The sequence below is a fragment of the Vitis riparia genome, chromosome 12 (assembly GCF_004353265.1).
Source record: "Vitis riparia cultivar Riparia Gloire de Montpellier isolate 1030 chromosome 12, EGFV_Vit.rip_1.0, whole genome shotgun sequence".
NCBI lineage: Eukaryota > Viridiplantae > Streptophyta > Magnoliopsida > Vitales > Vitaceae > Vitis > Vitis riparia.
The window spans coordinates 2,928,557-2,949,220 of record NC_048442.1 but is presented as its reverse complement, the minus strand read 5'-3'; the positions used below and the strand labels follow the sequence as shown (position 1 = coordinate 2,949,220).

Sequence of the window (20,664 nt, the reverse complement as noted above, 5' to 3'; positions counted from 1 at the left end):
GGTTACAAGAGTGAGAATTTTTTCAATGTAGGATTTTGAAATGTTAGATCTATTATCCGTACAAAAATTCATTATTAAACTAATCGCCCATTTCTTAAAAAATAATAGAATCTAGAAATCGTTCATCTACTTGCCATTTTTCTGGATTTAAATTAAATCAATCTCTATAGAAGTTAAAGCCAGCATCAATTGATTCCACATCCAAAAAATTTGCTTATTTCAAATAAATTTTCACATACTTTTCATTGCTATTTATTCTTCGGACAACTTTGTTGATCGAGCAGTTCCAACATCCAAGGGCGAGTTCTTCCCATGGATAATGCTGGTGATGCATGTTTCTGAAGAAATAGCGATTTTCCCGAAACATGAATTCAGGGAAGATCATAATTCACGTTTCCAAGGTAAAGACCGCAAGCAGGGGCCATGGGACTTGCAGCAGTCACTGTCTTTGCGTTCAGGATCCTTTCGACTGAGATTCAGTTAATGAAGTTAGAAAACCAAAAATAGGTGTTCAATCAAGGTCAGAAGCTCCTACTAGAACTTAGAAGTTATGCAAGAAAATAAAGGCATTCAGAGGTAAGCATACCGTCGGAAACTGTTAGGTCTCCAGTGCCAACACATTTGATAACACCCACGAGCAGTCTAACCTGGGAAAATTCAACTTAAGTTTCAGACAATGAGCAGGACATTAAAGACTGAAAGTAGAGTTTGGTAATGACCGAGACAACCAAGATTTGTGATGAAGAGAGAGAGGGCGAAAACAAGAAGAAATAGTGTGGCTCACCCATGCTCTCCCTACACATGTTTAGGGCATTCTCCCGAATAAGTAAATTTATGAACCTTGAAACCAATTATTTTAGTTATAATAATTACAAGACTTGTTAAGCTTCTAAGGCTGCATGGGTGTAATGGAAAAAAGTCAAAGATATTACAATGGAATAGACTTACATCAGATGAGGCCTAGCCATGGTTTGATTTACAAACTTGTTGGCCATAAGCATACCTTTCTATGAACATCTCCAAAAATGGCTTAAACGATTTGCCATCTGGGTTTCAATGTAGAGACGGGCAACATAGGAGGGATGATAATTTTCTGACAGGCTAGGATAAATCACCTTTTTTTACACTTGTCCAATGACTATGGAGTTACGGCATAAGCTTTTTAGAGTGACCAACTTGTTTTGGCTTCCGCCTAAAAGTGTGTGTGACATGTTGACCATTTCTTTTAAGGGGTTGGGAAGCACAAATAGGGGCAAAGTCCTATGGCAAATCGCTGGTCTTACTTTGATTTAGATAGTATGGCAGAAAAGAAATGTAAGGATCCTTGAGGACAAGTGGAAGACAATAGAAATGTTATGAAGCCTAGTCTATTTCTATTCATCATTTTGGGCATTGACAACTAATGCTATCAAGGGCATTCCTCTCAACCTTATTAAACTCGATTGGATTTCGATATGGAGTTCAAAAGAGTCAATAATAACGTTGAGATGTTTTGTTGTCTTCTGGTTCTTTTTTTCTTTTCCTTTGTTTTGATCAGGTTTGTAATTAGGGAAGGATTTCTCATCCTTCTCTGTTTTATTATGCTAATAAAATCATTTCTGTTTCTGATAAAAAAAAAAATTATTGGAATGCAATATAATTTTTATTTTAAACAAATATCAAACATTGAAATATGATATGTTTTTCATTTCATTTGTTATTTCTCCTACAAGCCAAACATGAGCATAATATAACAATATTTTCTCTTTTGCCTATAATAAATAAATAAAATACCAAAGGAAAAAAAGGAAAAAAAAAATACAATTAATACAAAATCATTTCATTGACTAGGATTGCAATCAAATTCTTGAGAATCTGCCAGCAAATGGTATGTACTTTAGAAATATGTTTCCAACATGATTATCAATTTATCATTTATTAGGAGCCTATTGTGAAAATTAAATTGGCTAAAAGAGTGACTTTCCAAACCTACATGATGCAAATAACAAAGGGAATGAATCTATTAAAAATAAATAAATGAATAACAAACGGAACATATAAAAGAATTTTTTAAGTGCAAAAAATAAAAATAAAACAAGGCCAACCTGGTGATAGAGAAAAGAGCGTGCCCGTGCAGTTACCACAAAGCATCGGTGTCTTCTCCTTACGCCAAATCCTAGACCAGCACCGTTGAAGCCATCTAATCTATCATGATTGGCGGTAGAAGGGCTATCAGGCACTTCAGCATTGTTGGAGCAAGCAAGGGGATTCTCCTCCGTGAAATTATTTTGTACCCTCTCAGTGATTGATGGAAAATATGGAGTTGGCAGTACCTCAGAAACACAGAGTTCATCTAAAGTTCTGATAGGTGACTTTGCCTGTTGATCATTAATTAATTGTCAATCATCACAAAGAATTCAACATTTAAGAACAATCTAAAGAAGATAGCCAATATTCTGTCAAAAATTTAAAAGGGGAGGCAAGAGAATTTCACTAAATAGGAAAAAAATTCAAGCTTCAAGGGCATCAAGCCTTCAAAAGAAAGAAACAAGGAAAAAACGAACAAATCAACCACAACATTAAAATCCCCTCAAGGACACAGAAGATGGATCTGGGAAAAATTCTTTCATTTGGCAAGTCTGCATCCTAGTTGGTTTCCCTTCACCTCCAAGTAAAGATTCAGAACTTTGCTGAAAAAAGGAAAAAAATATCCTGATATCTCTCTCAGTCGAGAAATCCATGCTGGTTATCATGTCAGGCCAGGCCGATACACGATTTATTGACAAAATATTGCCTAAAAATTCCAACATTTCCATCCTTGGGACAAAGCAACATAAGAAGTAATATAAAATGGTTCATCACATGAAGATTAATGAAATCAACTAAACCTAAGCCAAAATGTAACAAACTATGCACCCAAATACCAAAATTGCACTTTCTTGAAATTATGAGCTCTTTAAAGGGAATTAAGTGATTTGTGGGGATCACAAGACATTGTAGCATACATAGCTAGAACTTCCTTAATCTTGAAGGTTCAGGCTTCATAGAGCCTGAAATTTATCCAACCCTGTTGTGGACATTGTGTTAATTCCTCAATCTCAAAAGATTTCAAACCCGTCAAGGTGGATTTAAGAACAAAAAATGCCTTCAAATGCATCAATCTACTGCATGATTCCAAATATGAGGAAGTGAATAGCTATTAACAAGAAATTGCACATGCAAATTTGTTGACAAGGTAATCTCTCAGGATACGGAAAAATTAAAAAGCAATCCGACAAAGCAACTTGATGAATGTGTTTTTTTTTTTTAAATATGGTCCTCTGTGAACACAAGCAAGAAGAGAAAATAATGCTAACCATCCAGGAGATGATGAACAACCTGACAACCAGCTGCCCTGAAGGAACTAAAATCATGACATCCAACAAGAACCCTGCATGCTTTCTGCATGAAAACCAATTAATGAATAAAATGATTTTTGACAAATCAATTAATGAAGAGTCGTGTGCTAGGAGTATGTTCTTTGTTTTCTTTTACTTATTCTCCATGCATATTAGCATATCCTCTTCACTGAGGGATCTCTCAACCTTTTTTGAACTAATGCCTATTTTAATATAATACTTCACCATTCTTGTTCTTTTTCTTTTTTGATTAAAAAAGGTCAATTCAAACTAGGTAAAACAAAATTTGTTTAAACCCAGTAGGCCAACCTGCATAGCAAGAAGATCTAGGTCCTCAGGTACATGCCAAGCCCGATCTTTCTCAAAGCTTGACAAAGGCTCTGGTCCAGACAGCAAGCGGTAGAAGTACCTGAAGGAAAAAATTGCATCATAGTTCACACGTTGAATCACTGGAGTTTAAGTTAATAATAAAATAATGCATTACCATACCTAATCATAAAAACCAATATTAAACTTGTCATCTGCTTGAACTAGTAACAGTTTAGCAGAAAAAGGGGGGAATTGGGATAACCTTGAGCTTTACATTGATAGAAAGCTGATGATAGTAAATTGAAAGCCTCATTACCAATTAGATCAATACAATTTGTACCTTTAGAAGGCCATTAGACCAAATATTACCACACTAGCATTCATTCCGTGTGGACACCACCATTCCAAGCAGAATGGCAGCAAAACAAAGTCCAGTTTTACCTCTGGCAGGCTATATGTACAATGCTGTAAGGTAATACTGTAGAGATCTGCTTATTATATATCATTGAGTTTTATGTACAGATGCATGCATGCCTCAGTGTGCAGTCATAAATTCCAAACAACACAGTTTAAATTAATTGATACCTACGTTCGCTCTCGAGCTTTATATCTAGCATGAAAGTCAGGTGGAACACAACGAACATCAATCACCATTACGTCACCTTCATTCTTCTGCATATACCAAAATGAGAAATTTTCAGGATCTCCTAAATAAGGGCAGATTAAAATGTTGAGCAAATATAGAACGTTGATCGGTGTAATACCATATAATTTAACTTTGTAAATATCGTATGTGGTTCAAATACAGCCTACTGACTAATTAGAAGTATAAGCCAGTTTCCAACATAATTCCTAGGGAGTCCAAAATTAACAATCCTTATCCCTGAGTAACATAGGATCAAAAGAGAGCCTATTGAGAGAGATCCCAAAGCAAACCGAGCAGAGATCTAAGCTGAGATTTGGACCTTCTCATGGAGATTTACAACCATAATCACATCAGCATCCATAACATGCATCCATCTCTAAATTTATCTAGGAACTCTAAAGGCATTCAACTGTGAAAATAATTTCACCATATTGACAGAGTTTAAGACATCTCTAGCTTGCCTATTGAAATGAGGCCTCAACTTTCATGGGGTATGTCTAGGCTCGTAAGTACTTGGAGTTGAATAGGTGCATGTTTCACAACCAAAGACAACCTTAATATTTTTTTTTCCGATAGGCAATCATTAGTAAACAACCCTATCAAACTTGGGCACAAATGGAATGCAAGCTTCTCCAGATGAGCATTGACGTGTATTAAATTATCATCAGCAGAAATGTAAACAGAGGAAAAGGTAACTCAAGAATGGAAACAAAGGTGAGTATCACCGACTCTCCTTGTAACCTTGCTGGATTTGAATGAGATTTAAAAAGCACAACATCAAGAATCCAAGAAGTGATGCAAACCAGCAGGTAGATGATGTGTAGATCATAGGCACCATACCTGTAAGAAATGGTTCACAGCTCTCCGAACAACTGCAGGTTCATGAGGTGGTAACTGCATTTTAAAAATAATCACAATAATCGCAAAGAAATAGATACTAGAAACATTTTCATTTTCCAATTTGAAGCACTAGAATGATAAGCAAAGTTAGTTGCTGGACAGTGTAACCAACAAGATTTAAGTTGGACTATAACAAGTAGACCTAACATTTAACAGAGCAGATATGAGCTTGCAATGTGATTCCTGAAGATGAATAAACTGATTACAACAGTCATCAACTACCAGAAAGGTATTTATACCTGGGTAAGAACAACCCCACGGTCTCAGCCCATTGATCGCTTTTATATCTGGTTTCAAGGAAAACTTTCTCAGCTGATATCTTGTAAAACCAACATATTATCAATATATCTTCTTTCATAAGAAATTATCCTAGTATAGTTTTAAAAGTAAGTTGTTACAGTTGTCCAGGTAACAAACCTAGTGTACCAAATCATTATACAGTAAGTGAGGGGGAAAATACTGGTTCCAAGTAAAACTGGAATCCTTTGGCATTTCAGTAGGTGGTCAAAGGTAAGATGGTTGGCAGGATTGTGGAGAGGGGACGAGGGTTCTTTTCTTGGATCTGATTTGGTGAGAGAGGTGTAGCTAGGTTGCAGGAGGGGGTTGAAGCTTACAATGAAGGGAAATCCTGTAAGCCCTTCAAGATGGAGTGGAAGGAATGCTGAAGAAGCTACAAGTTGGGGCTATGTAGCAACAATGCCGGCAGATTCCAGCTATGTCCAGTTCTGTCAGCAGAGAAGAAAAGGTTCTCCTAGTTTTTCCAGAAGGCAGGGGTTTTCCAGAGGATGAAGGATCCTAGCCAACAAACTGGAGAAGAGTGGATGTGAGGTGAGGCAGTTTGGATTTAGTGCAAGATAATGAGGGTGAAAAAAAAATATGGATCATTTTAGGAAGTGCCTTGCAAAGAGATGGGGAGATTTTGTGGATCAGGCACCAGATTTAGGCTCTTTGAAATCTAGGGGAAGGTATTTTTGGCCTCTGAAAGGAAACCCCTACCTGGATTTGTTGGGTGGCTCTCTAACCTTGTTTGGATTTGAGCACATTTTTAATGAAGCTGAAAGGGTGTGGCATATGGAGAATATTTTTTTTAGGGGAAAAAGACTGCATTTGGACTGATGAAGCCTAGAAGTTGGTTGTTTTAGGGAAGGGGTCTATGCTAGAGAAGTTTAGGTGAGAGTGATAGGGTTGCCTTTGCATTTGTGGGGAAAAAAAATTATTCAAAAGGCTGGGCGATGCTTGCAGAGAGTTCATAGTCATGGATGAGGAGAAGGCGGAGAGGCTTCATTTGCAATAAGCTAGGATTCCTGTCAAGTCTAATGGAAGAAGGTGTAGGGTATGTTGCACGCTGTGGTCGGAGCCTCTATTTTCGCCATTCAAATCTGGTGGGAGAACTTGCCATGGATCATGGAGGTGGCCCTTAAGGAGAGCTGCAGAGATATAGAGGTTACGGGTGTTGTGTAGGGAGTACATGAGTTGTTCAAAGAATTGGTGCTCTCTCTATTCGGGGTTGTATGGGTGATGCACTCAATAGTAAGAGGAACTTCGTTGAGTTGGCACTGATGTTTTGTGGAAAGAAATGACAAAAAGCTTGGAGGGCCACTCCTTTATGTCTATTTTGGAGACTGGAAAGAGAGAAACCAAAGGGCTTTGGAGGATTTGGAGCAATTTGAACAAGCAATTATATGCTTTTTTACAAACACATTTTTGGAATGGATCAGACTGTATATAGATGATCATTCTTTGACTATAATAGGATTTGTAGATTGGCTTAGCTCATAGATAGGAGAGGCATTTTTTGTTTTACCTCCCCTTCTTGTTTGCTTGGCTTAAGCGACTTTTGTATATAGCGTGTGTACTTTGTTTTGTCTTTGTTTAAGCACTGAGAATATATATTCTCTAATTGCTCATTAAAAAAAAGTTTTGAAACTAAGAATTTGTACAAAAGAAGGGAGAAAAATCCTTCAAAAAAAGAAAAAGGAAATGTATGTGTATAAATGAGTAAAACGAAAATTTGAGCAATAGAAAGCCTTTATCTTCATTACACAGGAGTTAAAAAAACTCAAGGAGGAATGAATCCCCAACCAGAATTGACTAGAAACGAGAGTCCTGTTTTTGCCAGCCTATAGGAAAATATTTTTTGATACCCCTTTGAAAGTGAGGCCTTTTTTATCCAAATGATTACAATGCTGGAACCAAACCCATCAAGATGTTCCTCACCAAGGTGCTTTCTACAATCAATACTAAGCCCATTTCAATGCAATATAAATTTAGAAAGCTAAAATATTTAATAAGCTATTCTACTTAAACAAGGAGGTCAACCAACTTTACCCCAGCAGTATGTTTCTTAAAAGTTAAATACCACAATGGAAAAAATGTAGAATAGTTTAAAAAAGAACCCATTTGAAGGCCGACATGAATGAAATGAGAAAGCAACCACACTATCATTCCCCTGAATGGATTAGCAATTTCAACATAAGTCAAAGAAACTGCATGTTAATAAAAGCATTTTGAATTTTCTTCAATAGCAGCCACAAATCCAAAGCATCAGTCCTCAACAATTCTGATGAAATTTATTTCCTTGTCATTGATTTGAAATCATAATTTGCAGGGCTCCCAAATCTAGAAGCTAATAAAAATTATGCATATTTGGGGGGTTTCCAATAAATAATAATGCAACCATAAATGAGATTTTGGCAGTTTCGATAACTACACCACAATCAAAACAATATGCAATCCATAAATTTCCCAGAAAGATGAGAAATAAAAGGACAGATCATTCATAGAGCTTTTAAATGCTTCCACTTTCCCAAGGCATTGCTCCAAGTTATAGTAAAAATAACCAAACTCCTTCGCAATATCATTTTCAAGAGCAAAATATTACCGAGTTTGCAGCTAACTTACCACTTCACCAGGCTTCCTTTTGCTTATGCGTTCAACATCTACATGGCAGACATTTGACAAGGCATGCACTCCTGCATCCTGCATGGCAAACCACCTAAAAAATCCACATTATGTTCTAAATAAAAACCTAAAAATAACAAGACATAGTAAAAAAATTGTGTTATTGGCAGCTATACACACACACACACACACATAATTCTTGAAGGGAGATGCACACAATAATCACATAGAAATCAAATTATGGTAGAAGAAACATTAGTATTTGTATTTGTATTTGGAGCTTAATACCATGCAATAGAGTATAACACGCTTTCCACCAACGCTAATGGTACATGAATTTCAACTCTCCTCAAGCATCTAAGGCCCACAAAATTCAAAGAAGCAAAAACCATGTAAAAGGATAAGACCATGTTTGAGGCCCAAGTGGCTCATCAAAAGTTAAAGACCATGAGTAGGTCTCACTTGCCCCATTCACTTCATACTCAGAGCATGTAAGAAGACCTAGTTGAGGAAATTAAGACCACAAGAGCCCACTAAATAAACCATGAGAAAACCAGCATGGAAGAGTACTATGCAAAGAACTCATATGTATTATAGAACTAATTACATTACCTAAGCAGCTGGTTCCAAAATATCCTTCATTCCCAGCCTGTCATTAAGCCAAGCCCTGGATTAGGAACCTCTTTAGTGATGACATTTGCTAGCTACAACTTGGAAGAAATGAATGGAGTGCATATCATTCTACCAACAATTTTTTTTCTTTGATGAAGTGTCTACCTCAACATGTTTTGTTCCATAATGCTACGCTAGATCATGTGCAATGCTTATGGCTACCTTGTTATCACCATATAGCTTCATAAGGCCCTTTAATTCCATCTATAGCTCTCCTTATAAGTTCTTTATCCATATCAACTCACATATTCCAAGTGCCATGGCCTTGTATTCAGCTTTCACACTTAAGCTGGCCACAACAAGTTGCTTCTTACTCCTCCAAGTTACTAACTTACTTCCAACAAGAGTACAATAGCCATAAGTGGATATCTTGCCAATTGAACCTCCCCAATTAGCATCCATGTACACTTCTACGTCCATATAACCATTTTGAGAAAATAGAAATCCTCTTCAAGGAGTCGCTTCTAGGTATTGCAATATTCTCTTGACTGCTTCCATGCGAGGTTTTAAAGGAGAGTGCATGAACTAACTAACCACACTTACAAAATAAGTAATATGGGTTCTGGTGGGGGCAATGTTGTCAAAAGCAAAAGTCAATGTCAAGGCGATAAGACTCCTTTTAGACTAGGGTAAAAGGTGAAAAATAAGGCGATAGCCTGATTATAATAAAACAATAAAAAACATACATATATTTAGTTATTCGATACTTAACCAATATAAGCGTTGTCTTCAACAATCAATACTATTTATTTATTTATTTATTTTTTGATAGGAAACCACGCATGAATATATTGATAAGATAAAATAGTACATAAGGAGGATGAGAAATCCTCCCGCCAGAATTAAAACTAAACAACACAATAAAATAACATGACACTACACCGTCTCATTGGACCTACACACTGCTAGCCAATCTAGTTGTAAAACGTTAAGGGGAATGCCCTTAAACCCCGTTGAGCAAAAAGCCCAAAACGAAGCGATGAAATGAATGGAGTCCCAAAGATTCTCTGAATTCCTAGCTTTGTCCTCAAATATCCTAGCATTCCTTTCCCGCCACACAACCCAAATTAAAGTTGTGCATGCATTTTGCCACAAAACCAACCCTCTCTTGGATTTGCCAAAACCTTTATAATTGATGAACATCATGTCTGAAATGCTTTTCGGAGGGACCCAATCCATCTTTACTATTTATTTTTCATCCCTTATTGTGTTTTATAAAATTAACAAAATAATAATAATTATTCAAAGTGTTAAATATTATACCTCACATGATAAGAAAAACATCATATTAGAGATATTCATCCTGTCTAAATGGATATTCTAATTTTTCAGACATCTAAAAATCATAATAAATAACAAAATAAAAGAATGAACATCCTACAAAAGTTTTAGGCATCATCATCATAGTCATCATTAAAATTAAAATTGTCATTGCTTCCATCAAGACTAAATTAATAACCCTCCATCTCATTATCTCCATGATTGGTAAAATAATATTTCATCTTAGAGATATTTATCCTGTCTAAATGGATATTCTAATTTTTCAGACATCTAAAAATCATAATGAAAAACAAAATAAGAGAATGACCATCCTAGAAAAGTTTTGGGCATCATCATTGAAATTAAAATTGTCATCGCTTCCATCAAGACTAAATTGATAGCCCTCCATCTTATCATCTCTATGATTGATAAAATAATATTTCATCTTATATTTTGTTTAATCCAATGTTAGATTGAATGAAATTATACTCTAAGTATGTTTAATCTTAACTCATGGTCAAAGGCAATCACCTCTATGTCTTGCACCCTATCCTAAGGCGACCTAGGGGTTGCCTCTTTGAAGTCGCCTTGCTGGGTCTTTAAGAGGCGACTTTCATCTGCCTTGCCTGGCCTGATGGCCTAGGCGACCCAGGCGATTGCCTTTAATAACATTAGGTGGGGGAAAGATGGATTAATCTTCCCACAAGTCTTTGGTACCTTTCTTTATCCATTGGAGAACATATGTAAACTACACCGAACTTGTGGTTCAAATCAGTAGGAGTTTCTTTAGGCTTGCATTCAAGCATTTCAATTTCCTTGAGAGGATCTAAGACATATTTCCTCTAGGATCTATAAATCCTTTCTCTTGACTTTGCCACTTCGATTCCTAAAATAAGGCTGAGCACTTAGATCCTTGATTTCAAACCTTTAGTCAACCTGGCCTTCATTTTCTCAACTTCCTCACTATCATCACTCTTTATAATAACATCATTTACATAAGCACTAAGCATAATCAGCTTCCCCATGGGTGATCATCTAAAGAAAAAAGTATCGTCTACTTGACTTTTATGAAAACTAAATTTCAAGAGTGATTGAGCAAATCTTTCCAACCCTACTCTAGGTGATTTGTTTCAAGTCGTACAAGGAATTTTTTCAACTAGCATTTCGTTTCAATATTTTCTTCAAAACCGAGTAGAAGGCCTATGTAGACCTCTTCATCTAGATTTTCAAGTAAAAAAGCATTCTTGATCTCAAATTGTTGTAGTGATCAATTGTAATTAGCTGCAAGAGAGTAGAATTCTAATAGAATTCATTTTTGCCGAAGGGGTAAAGGTTTGTTGGTAGCCTTTTGTCACTACATGCTCCAAATGACCCTTCCCATTGGTTTATATAGAGGGCAAGAAGCTTCTGGAGATTCCTACACTTAGCCATTGGTAGGAAGAGTGTGGAAAGTTCTAGAGATGGTTAGAGATACCCACACTTCTCTACACTAAGGTGGAAGGCATGGGATGAGTCCAGGGCATTCTAGAGAGTTCCAGAGGTCTCTTGTCTATACTTGTACATAGCCTTGTACATTGAATTGTGTAGGATATTCTAAAGTATTCTTTTTTTTATAGGAATATTCTAGAGTATTCTTGATTTGTAAGGAACCATCCAAGGTTCCAAAGACTTCCTAAGGTGCCTATAAATAGGTAAAAGCTTCATTTGGCCAAGGCACCAAGCAAATGAGCTTCCAAGAGCTTGTAAAACATCCTTTGAGAGCAATAAAACTTCCATTCTTTAGGTGTTGCCTACATGTGCCTACTAGCTTCCAAGTCGTGTGCACCTTAGCCTATCAAGCTAAGCATTGGGGGTAAGACTGGCTTAGCAAGATCAAGTGTCTTGGCTTGCCTAAGTACCACACGTGAGCTTAGGAAAAGCCTAAGTCTATGACATTATGCCATAGGTCTACATGTACCCCTTGGCTACAAGTTGTGCTTTATTTTATTTTATATTTTTTGAAAACCCAAGAACCTTCTATGGCCAAGCCTTTTGGACTTTCCATGGGGATGCAGACCTTGGGGTGTTGACCGCCCCGTACCAACCAACACCATTTAGAGTATCATTAGTGGCAGGATTTGAACATAGGACCATGTGCCACTTATTGGGACCACACTTCTCAGTGTTCGCCCTAACCAACTAGGCTACCTTGGTGGGTCACAAGTTGCACTTTATATCTCTTTATAGAACCATTTGCCTTGTATTTGGTTGTAAAAACTCATTGCATCTCATCGAGAGCTTTTCTTTGGGTAAATCCACAATATCCCCAAATTCTTCTTTATAGCATTGATTTCCTCGTCTATAGCTTTCTTCCACTTCAAGCCAATAGGAGCTTCTTCAACATTCTTTAGAATTGACTCCAAATTTATATGGAAGGTAAACACCTTATATGTCCTTGCAATCTTGTGACAAGAAACAAAGTTTGATAGAGGACCACTAATCTAGATTGATCCCAAGGTTTTCTTGTATACAATTATATCTACCCTATCGTACTATCATTGTGAGTGGTCTCCAAGTTCTCCCCCTTTTCTTGATTACTCCAAATCAATGTTGGTAATGGGACTTACTAGTTTGTGAATGATCTTTAGCTCCCATTTGTGCTCTCCTTGAAGATAGTCTTTGTATAATACGGTTGTTGTTTACTTACACCTATTGTAACAAATTTCCTTTTGATGGGTGAATGGTAACACTTGGACCTCTTCTAGGTTGAAGAATATCCAAGGAAAATGCACTTAGTGGCCTTCGAGTAAGTTTAGGTTTGTCTTTGTTAAAGGCATGAACATTGCTTCCAAAGATTTCCAGTGGTAAAGAACTGAATATAGATAGATGAGTATACATTCTTTCAATGTTCTAATGAGAGTTTTAAAATTGAGTACCTTTAAAGGCATCTTATTAATAAGGTAGGTTGTTGTCAAGATTGCATCTCCCTAGAAATGTTTTGGAACATTTTTGGAAAACATTAAGGTTCGAGCTACCTCAATGAGATGTTCGTTCTTATGTTCCATCACTCCATTCTATTAGGGAGTACCTACACAACTTGATTGATGAATAACACTCTTTTCCAAGAAAAAATTGTCAAGTCTTCCATTGAAATATTCCCCATCATTATCGGAGCCAACAAGAGCCAACAATATGTATCTTGGTGTTAAATTGTGTTTGGACCATTAACATAAGCAAAAGAGGAAGCAAAGGTGTGGAGGTGTCTCATCTCTTATTTGTAAATGAGACACTTACTTTCTATGAAGCCAATCATAAGCAAATGTTATATCTAATTTGGATCTTCATGTGGTTTAAGCCATTTCGAGTTTGAAGATCAATTTGGAGAAGAGTGAGTTACTTCCTATGGGTGTCCCTATTATAGAAGAATTGGTGGTTGAGTGGGGTTGTAGGAAGGGAGATCTCCCACCACATATTTGGGTCTTCCCGTATGTGATCACATCCTTCTATATTGTGCTAGAGCTAAAGTGTTAAGCAATTTAGTGTTTTCCTTGTTTCGGATTTCTTAGGTGATGTCAAGTTTAATAAAAGAGTTCCCTGGGATGACATGGTTCTTTTGTAGAAAAAAGAGAAAGTGGGTATGTCAATATGGGTGATTATACCGTTGTGCTTATTTTGGCATTGGTGGAAGGAGAGGAACCAAAGAACATTCAAAACAAAAAAAATGTCCAATCAACCCTATAAATCTTGTTCCACTGACAACCTTATGTTTCAGGTGAGAATGTATATAGCGAGGATTCCTCTAACCATGATAGATTTTATTGATTAGTTAGGGACTTTGTTATGGACTTTTGCTTTCTAAGCCCTTTGCTTCTTTACTTTGCCTCTTGGTATACTTTATATACAATCTATGTACTTTGTTACATGTTTTGTAAGGTGCTTTTAATATACTTTTGCTTTCCTATAAACATAATAATAATAAATCTAGGAACAAATCAAAGATTTATTAATTATAGTTCAATGAGCCAAAAATTTGCCTCCAAAGGACACTAAGACTTATGCTCCTCTTTTAGCTAAAAAAAAAAAAAAAAAGACAAATACTAAAATATGAGAAAAAGTATGTTTTGGTACCCCAATTTGAAGGGAAAAAAAAAAAAAAAACATTGTTAAACACATCCACCTTATTTCTCCATGCATTCACTTTTTATATTTTTTAAATAAATTACATAAGTGAAATAACTAAAATATCCTCTTTTCAACCTCCCAACACCTACCCATCTCAAATCCTAAACCTCCATATCTTCTCTAGTTTTTCCACTTTTCTTTCCTTTCCCTCTTTTCTTCTTCCCTTCCTTTTATTTTTTTAAACACAAAAATAAAAAAGTAAAAAAACCAATGTTGAGGTGCCAACCAAGATCTAGATTGTCGTTGGTCATTGCCAACAACCTGGTCGAGCACCCCGTAACATTTCCCTTTTTTATTTCAATTTAAAAAAAATACATATATATTGAAGGAGAAGATGAAAGGGAATGGAAGGGAAGGAAAGGAAAGAAAAGATGAGAAAAGGGGATTAGGATTTGGGATATGTGGGTGTTGGGAGGTTGAAGAAGAGGGCATTTTGATCATTTTACATATAACTTTTATATATAAAAATGAGTGGATTTATAGAGAGATGAGATGAATATGCTTAAAATTTCTCAAAAAAATGAAAATAGAAACCTACTAATTTAAAATTAAATCTCTTCACTGATTTTGAAATATTTAGAAGTTCATGCATTCTCAAATTATGCTTCAATGAGAACAATTTCAAAGTAATTTTCATTCTCTCGCATTCATTCAGCTCACGATCGTCTTTCGCACAAAGAGGATACGATCTTATATCTTCTTACAAGGTGAAGAGAAGTTGTAAATTCCTAAATTTATGCATTTAACAATGTCACATCAATTTTTTTCTAAATTAATTATATTGTATTTCATCCTTTCTGCAAAATTTTTTTTTGATAGACAAAGAGGACCATTAGATTAAAAACACGCCAGAAAACAGGGGGCGCTCCCTATGAACACAGGTTGTATACAAAGAAGCCCAAAACAAGGCAATAAAAGAAAGATAAAGACTAATAAGAATTAGTTAAACAACAAACCTATCACCCAACAAATTCCGAAAAGAGAGATAGTCCAAGTCCAAGTCCACAAATTGTTGAGACCACTCAAGCAGGGACCGAAGAAAGAGTTTCCTCAAGCTCGTATCTGACATCTCTTCCTCTTGGAAGATTCTTCGATTTCGCTCTCCCCAAATACACCAAAACAGACAAATAGGCGCCATTTTCCAAACTACACTTCTTTTCTTCCCTATGCCTTTCATTTTCCATTAAAGAAGCAAATTTCTCACGGATTCCGGGAGCACCCACACCACCCCAAACAAAGAAAACAACAAATTCCAAAGATCCCTTGTCTTACCACAATGAATTAGGATGCGGCTCACCGTTTCCTCATTTTCTTTGCACAGGTTGCATCTATTAGCCATAGACCAACCCCTCCTCATTAGCATATCTACAGTGGAAATTTTACCCCAAACTGCTTCCCAAGCAAAAAAAACGAGTTCTTAAAGGGGCATACGAACCCCAAACCTCCTTTTCTGGAAATAAAGGGCTATTGTCTTCCTTCAAAGACCTATAATACGAATTTACCTTAAACGTTCCTTTCCTCTCAATTTTCCAAACCAGAAAATCCTCCCCTTCTTGCACCCTTACTGCAGAAATGTAACCCAAAAAGCGGTTCACCTCCTCCAACTCCCAATCTTGAAAGGGTCTTCTAAAGTGCACCTCCCATCCCCTGCCTCCACCTTCTTGTCTTCCCCACAGATCAGCCACTACTACAGAATTATTAGCTGCAATTCTAAACAGCAAAGGGAAGAGATCCTTTAGCTTAGAGTCTCCTACCCACATGTCCCACCAAAATCTGGTTCGTCTCCCATTTCCAATACGAATCCTAGTTCTAAGAAAGAACTCCTCCCAACCCTTCCTAATGTCTTTCCAAAGGCCTGTCCCATAAGACTCTCTCACCTCTCTAGTGGTCTACCCACCTTGCACCTCCCCAAATTTACCAACAATGACTTCTCCAAAAACTCTCCCTTTCTATAGGAAATCTCCATAGCCATTTTCCGAGCAAAGCATGATTAAAATCCTTCAAGTACCTTAACCCCAACCCTCCATGCCTCTCATCCTTTCTGCAAAATTGAACTTTAAAAAAAAAAATCATTACAAATTTTATTTCACTTAAGTTCTTTTTCATTTGTGTTCATGATAAAAAAAAATGTGGAATATAAAATCAATGTGTTAATTTCTTCCATTTTTATAAATCAACAAATATAAAAATTAAAATATATAGAATTATTCACTAAATAAACTTTAAAATATATATAGAAAAGAAAAAATAAATACTTTTATTTAGTGTTTTAATTTTTAAAACTTGTAAAGATAAATTTCATGTCAAATAAGTGAGTTTCTATTTTCCAATTTTTTTTGAGGGAAAATTATGTTTTTAAGCCCAAATTTGAAAAATAAATAAATAAAAAAATGGTGGCCCTACTTTTATCACTTTCAACCCAACAACCCAAAACCCAAAATAATCTCTCAAGTGCCCATGAATAGTAACTCCTAAAAGTGTTTTTTATCTACTTTACAGATATCTATGTTACTAAATGTACACTCTTTTTTGTTTTCTTTTCTTTTCTTTTCTACTTCACAAACTCAAGAATTTGCCAAATGAGTTAGTTGTAAAGTGGAAAAAATTAAAAAATAAATTTGAAAAAATGAGGTACATTTAGCTACATGGATGAGTTTGTAAAGTACATAGAAAGAGTATTTAAGGCATTTGCAAGGATTGGACAATGCCATATTGGATTAGATGTCACCTCATGCCATTTTTCCTTCTCATTGAAAAGGACCACATATCACATTTTGAGAATGCAGTTTTAGATTGGTTATTTAAATTACGAAATAAAAAAAAGAAAAAAAAACCATATTCACAAAATGCAATTTCTTTGGTAACCTTCTTTTAAGCTGACAAAAAAAACACATTTCATGAATAAGGTTTTAAACGGAACAAAGATTGCATAAAAAAAAATACAGTTTTAGTTTCTTTATTAGCCATCCAACATTAAATGGTCGCACCACCACTAAGAGCTCTTGAAGAAAGTGGAAACCTAGTTCATGATCTCCAAATTTACATACACTTCTCAGTGGAGAGAAACACATTTGAAACACATCTGCATGGTTTCTAACATTTGATTCCATATTAAATGTTAAACCACATTCTATGAATATGATTTTAATTTCATCTAAAACCACATTTTAGAATGTGATTTGAGCAAAAATAAAAATAAATAAATAAAAGAGAAGAAAGAAAGAAAACCTTTTCATGTGGCAACATGAAATTCATCGTGACAACCTGTAGTAAAATATGTAAAACCTTTTCTTTAGGTTCATACTGCCATCTTAACTTCTTAAAAACCAATATCAAATCTTACTCCTATTCATACTGAGGTTTTGACACTTAACAAAGAAAATTATTTTTAATAACTACGCAAAATCTTGTACAAAAAGAAATTAAGACTCGCCCAAGTAGAATATAACAAGAATTAAGAATTTGATAACCAATATAACCAAACACCTACTTGAATTTTTTTATAGGCAATCACTAAATATATTAATAGTGCCTGGCAAACAAACACACCAAATAACCGAGCACCTAATAGCATAAACACCAAAAACCACAATCCGACCTCTCCCAAACCCTCTTTCCCTCCAATCTGTAAAATTACCAAGAATACCCAGATATGGAAAGTTCATAAGATCCAGGGGGCTAGATCAAATTGGTTCACCCAAAAATGCAACTCCATCACATGGCATATGATGGTAGGTGTCACACCCTCGAAAATCACCTTAAATTTTTCACGAGTGTGCGGTGCTAAGGACCTTTCCTTAGCCAACCTTTCCTTACCCAATGTTTAGAAGAACAGAGTAGAATACAGAAATCACAAAGCAACAGGAACACACGAGGTTACAGGAAAATCTTTTCCCAACTTGTATTAATCACTCTTACAAGACAAAATTGCTTCTTGAACCAGAGTACAATGCACTTACCCAAGGCATACGAGAAGGAACCCTTTTCCCCCAATTCTCACCCCCCCTGTTTCAAGGCTGCAGGAGCCCTATTTAAATGACTCATCTGCAGTTACACATTTGAATTTCCTCAATTCAAATCTTGGAGCCAACTAGGTGGTCATGCAACTAGCCGGAACTGCCCTCAACTGCTTGCATAACCACCCTCTGTGGATCCGGCCCCTTGTGACACGTGGCATCGCTCATTTCACCCTGACGGAAATTCCTCATTCCACCCGGGGACGGAAATCCCTCATTCCACCCGGACGGGAATACCTCATTCCACCCGGACATCTCACATCCGGCCAGCGTTCGACCTTATCCGGATGTCTCATAGCCGTCATTCTGTCCGGCCGACATCCCACCTTCTCCGGATCTGAATCAAGTTGCTAAGGGGCTGACAGTAGGCCCCATGGTTCACTTGTCCATTTTTTGGAACACCATTTCCAACAACGAGGTCAAAATTAAAGTCTCAATCAAATAGAAGAGTAGAGAAGAAAATTCATAACTAAACGGAAAAATAGAGACTTACAGTTCGACTTGAGCAAAAGATCGAAACCGGCTGTCCAATAAATTTATGAAAAGCTTCCTACATGAAACATCAAAGCTCAAAATTAACCCAACTGCCATTATTTTGTCCAATGACAAGAAAGAATTCTTTTTCAAAAATACATTAGAAAATGAACCTAAAGCTCCATTGATAGTTGATACCCAAGAATATGTGGAAGAAGAGAAAATAAAAATTTGAATGTCAGAATTTTCTATTCCTTAAAATAGAGAGGTAAGCAACTAAGCTGAACACAACTATTTGCATAGTTAGGTTTTTTGAAAATTTTAAAAACTAGAACAACATATAATGAAAGATCAAAACTTTTCATTCCTTTTCCTTCATCTTCTTAGTAACCAAATATAAAGTGGGTCAACTGAGTCCAGTGCAACCATTTGATACTTAAGAATTTCCAGCATTATAAAACCAAAACAGCATAAAACATAAAACCAACAATTCAAATTTTCTCCCTTTTTTGGCTTAAGACATCCCATTTTTTCTTTCATTTTCTCAACACCCAAGCAGAGGGTAAGTCAACTGGAATAATGCGACTATTTGGCCCATTTGAGCTGATGTTTTCCAGCATTTTACAAACCTAAAATGCATAACACAAAAAACTAAAACTTTTCTATTCAGCTCCTTCATTAAAACTCAGTGTAATGCAACTACATGTCCAGCTAAGTTCTTTCCAAAACTTCAGAAACCGGTGCAACATAAAACAAAAATGAAATTTTTTTTTTTCCTATCCATTATTTTCATGGCAAATACACAGAAAGTAAGTCAACTAAGCCTAATGCATTTCTTTTTCCAACATTTTAAAAACACAGAACTGCATAAAAGAAAAAACCAGAACTTTTCGAGCTTTTTTCCTTGATTCTCTCAGCAACCATCAGAAAGTCAGTCAACCGAGCTGAACCGAATGCCACTAGACGGTCAAGTTAAGCTTTTTCCAAAATTTTAAAAGCAACAGAAGAAAACAAAAGCCAAAACTTTTCCTTCCTTCATTTCTCAGCAACGAAACAAAAAGTGAGTCAACTAAGCTTAATGCACATATTTCATCAATTTGAGTCGATTTTTTCCAACATTTAGAAATCAAAACTTTTAAACCCTTTTCCTTCATTTTCTCAGCAACCAAACAACATTCTAAAAATCAAAACAACATAAGACTAAAAAAAAAATTCTTATCCTTTCCATCATTTTCGCAGACCAAACAAAGAATCATTCAATATTGTACCGCAAGCACCTATTTTTTGCACAGCTGACTTAAGTTACTCCCACATTGCAGTATAACAAACCGAAACCAAAACCGAAATTGTGTCTCTTTTCCTTCATTTCCTAGAAACCAAACAGAGGACTATTTCTGAGAACACACCTGAAGAGCACCAACCACTGTTCTGCAATTCAGCTGCTGTTGAGAGCCGGAGAACCGAGTCCCAATATACTCAACCGCAACCAAGTACCTCTGAACTCTAGGGTTCTGGGTCATGGTTTTGGAAGCGACAGAGTCCTGCTGCTCGCCGTCACTGAGATCGTCCGTTCTGGCGATCTTTGAAGGCCGTTGCGGAGATTCGGACCGTCGATTGAGCAAGTGCTTTGGAGAGTCTGATCGTGCACTCTCACATATAGACGTCGCATTGATATCTGACATTGATACTCTGAAAACCACCAACGGTGGAGTCTTCTCAGTTTTCTAGGGTTTTCAAAGCCCTGGGGCGCGGGGTTAAGGGTTTGGGTGGTGTTTGGCTACTCGGTTGATATCGGTATTTTCTGGTTTGGCACAATCCCAAAAAAATTTCCCTTTTTCCTTTAATTAATAAAAGAAAAGTTTTTATTTAATTCCTTTAAATATAAATACATGATAAATCCAATAAATTTTATGACATATTTATCTAAAAATTATAATATCATAATCAT

The 20,664-nt window shown here is 36.1% G+C and overlaps 1 protein-coding gene across 4 annotated transcripts; it reads right to left on the bottom strand.

Annotated features, from left to right (window-relative positions):
* Nucleotides 1–107: 107 nt before the first annotated feature.
* On the bottom strand, nucleotides 108–20,548 carry LOC117927078 (tRNA pseudouridine synthase A). 4 transcript variants are annotated; one of them, XM_034846477.1, is made up of 11 exons: nucleotides 20,123–20,547; nucleotides 18,736–18,792; nucleotides 17,455–17,490; nucleotides 8,134–8,211; nucleotides 5,173–5,226; nucleotides 4,276–4,358; nucleotides 3,687–3,786; nucleotides 3,358–3,420; nucleotides 2,085–2,357; nucleotides 587–647; nucleotides 108–469 (listed from the first exon to the last, which is right to left on the bottom strand). In XM_034846477.1, the coding sequence occupies exons 1-11, from the start codon at nucleotides 20,396–20,398 to the stop codon at nucleotides 372–374; spliced, it is 1,179 nt and encodes a 392-aa protein (XP_034702368.1). In that variant the 5' UTR covers nucleotides 20,399–20,547; the 3' UTR covers nucleotides 108–371. The 4 variants fall into 4 exon arrangements, with proteins under 4 accessions (XP_034702368.1, XP_034702370.1, XP_034702369.1 ...); XM_034846479.1 differs by lacking the exon at nucleotides 3,358–3,420 and having other exon boundaries at nucleotides 20,123–20,548; XM_034846478.1 differs by lacking the exon at nucleotides 17,455–17,490 and having other exon boundaries at nucleotides 20,123–20,545.
* Between the last annotated feature and the right edge of the window lie 116 nt (nucleotides 20,549–20,664).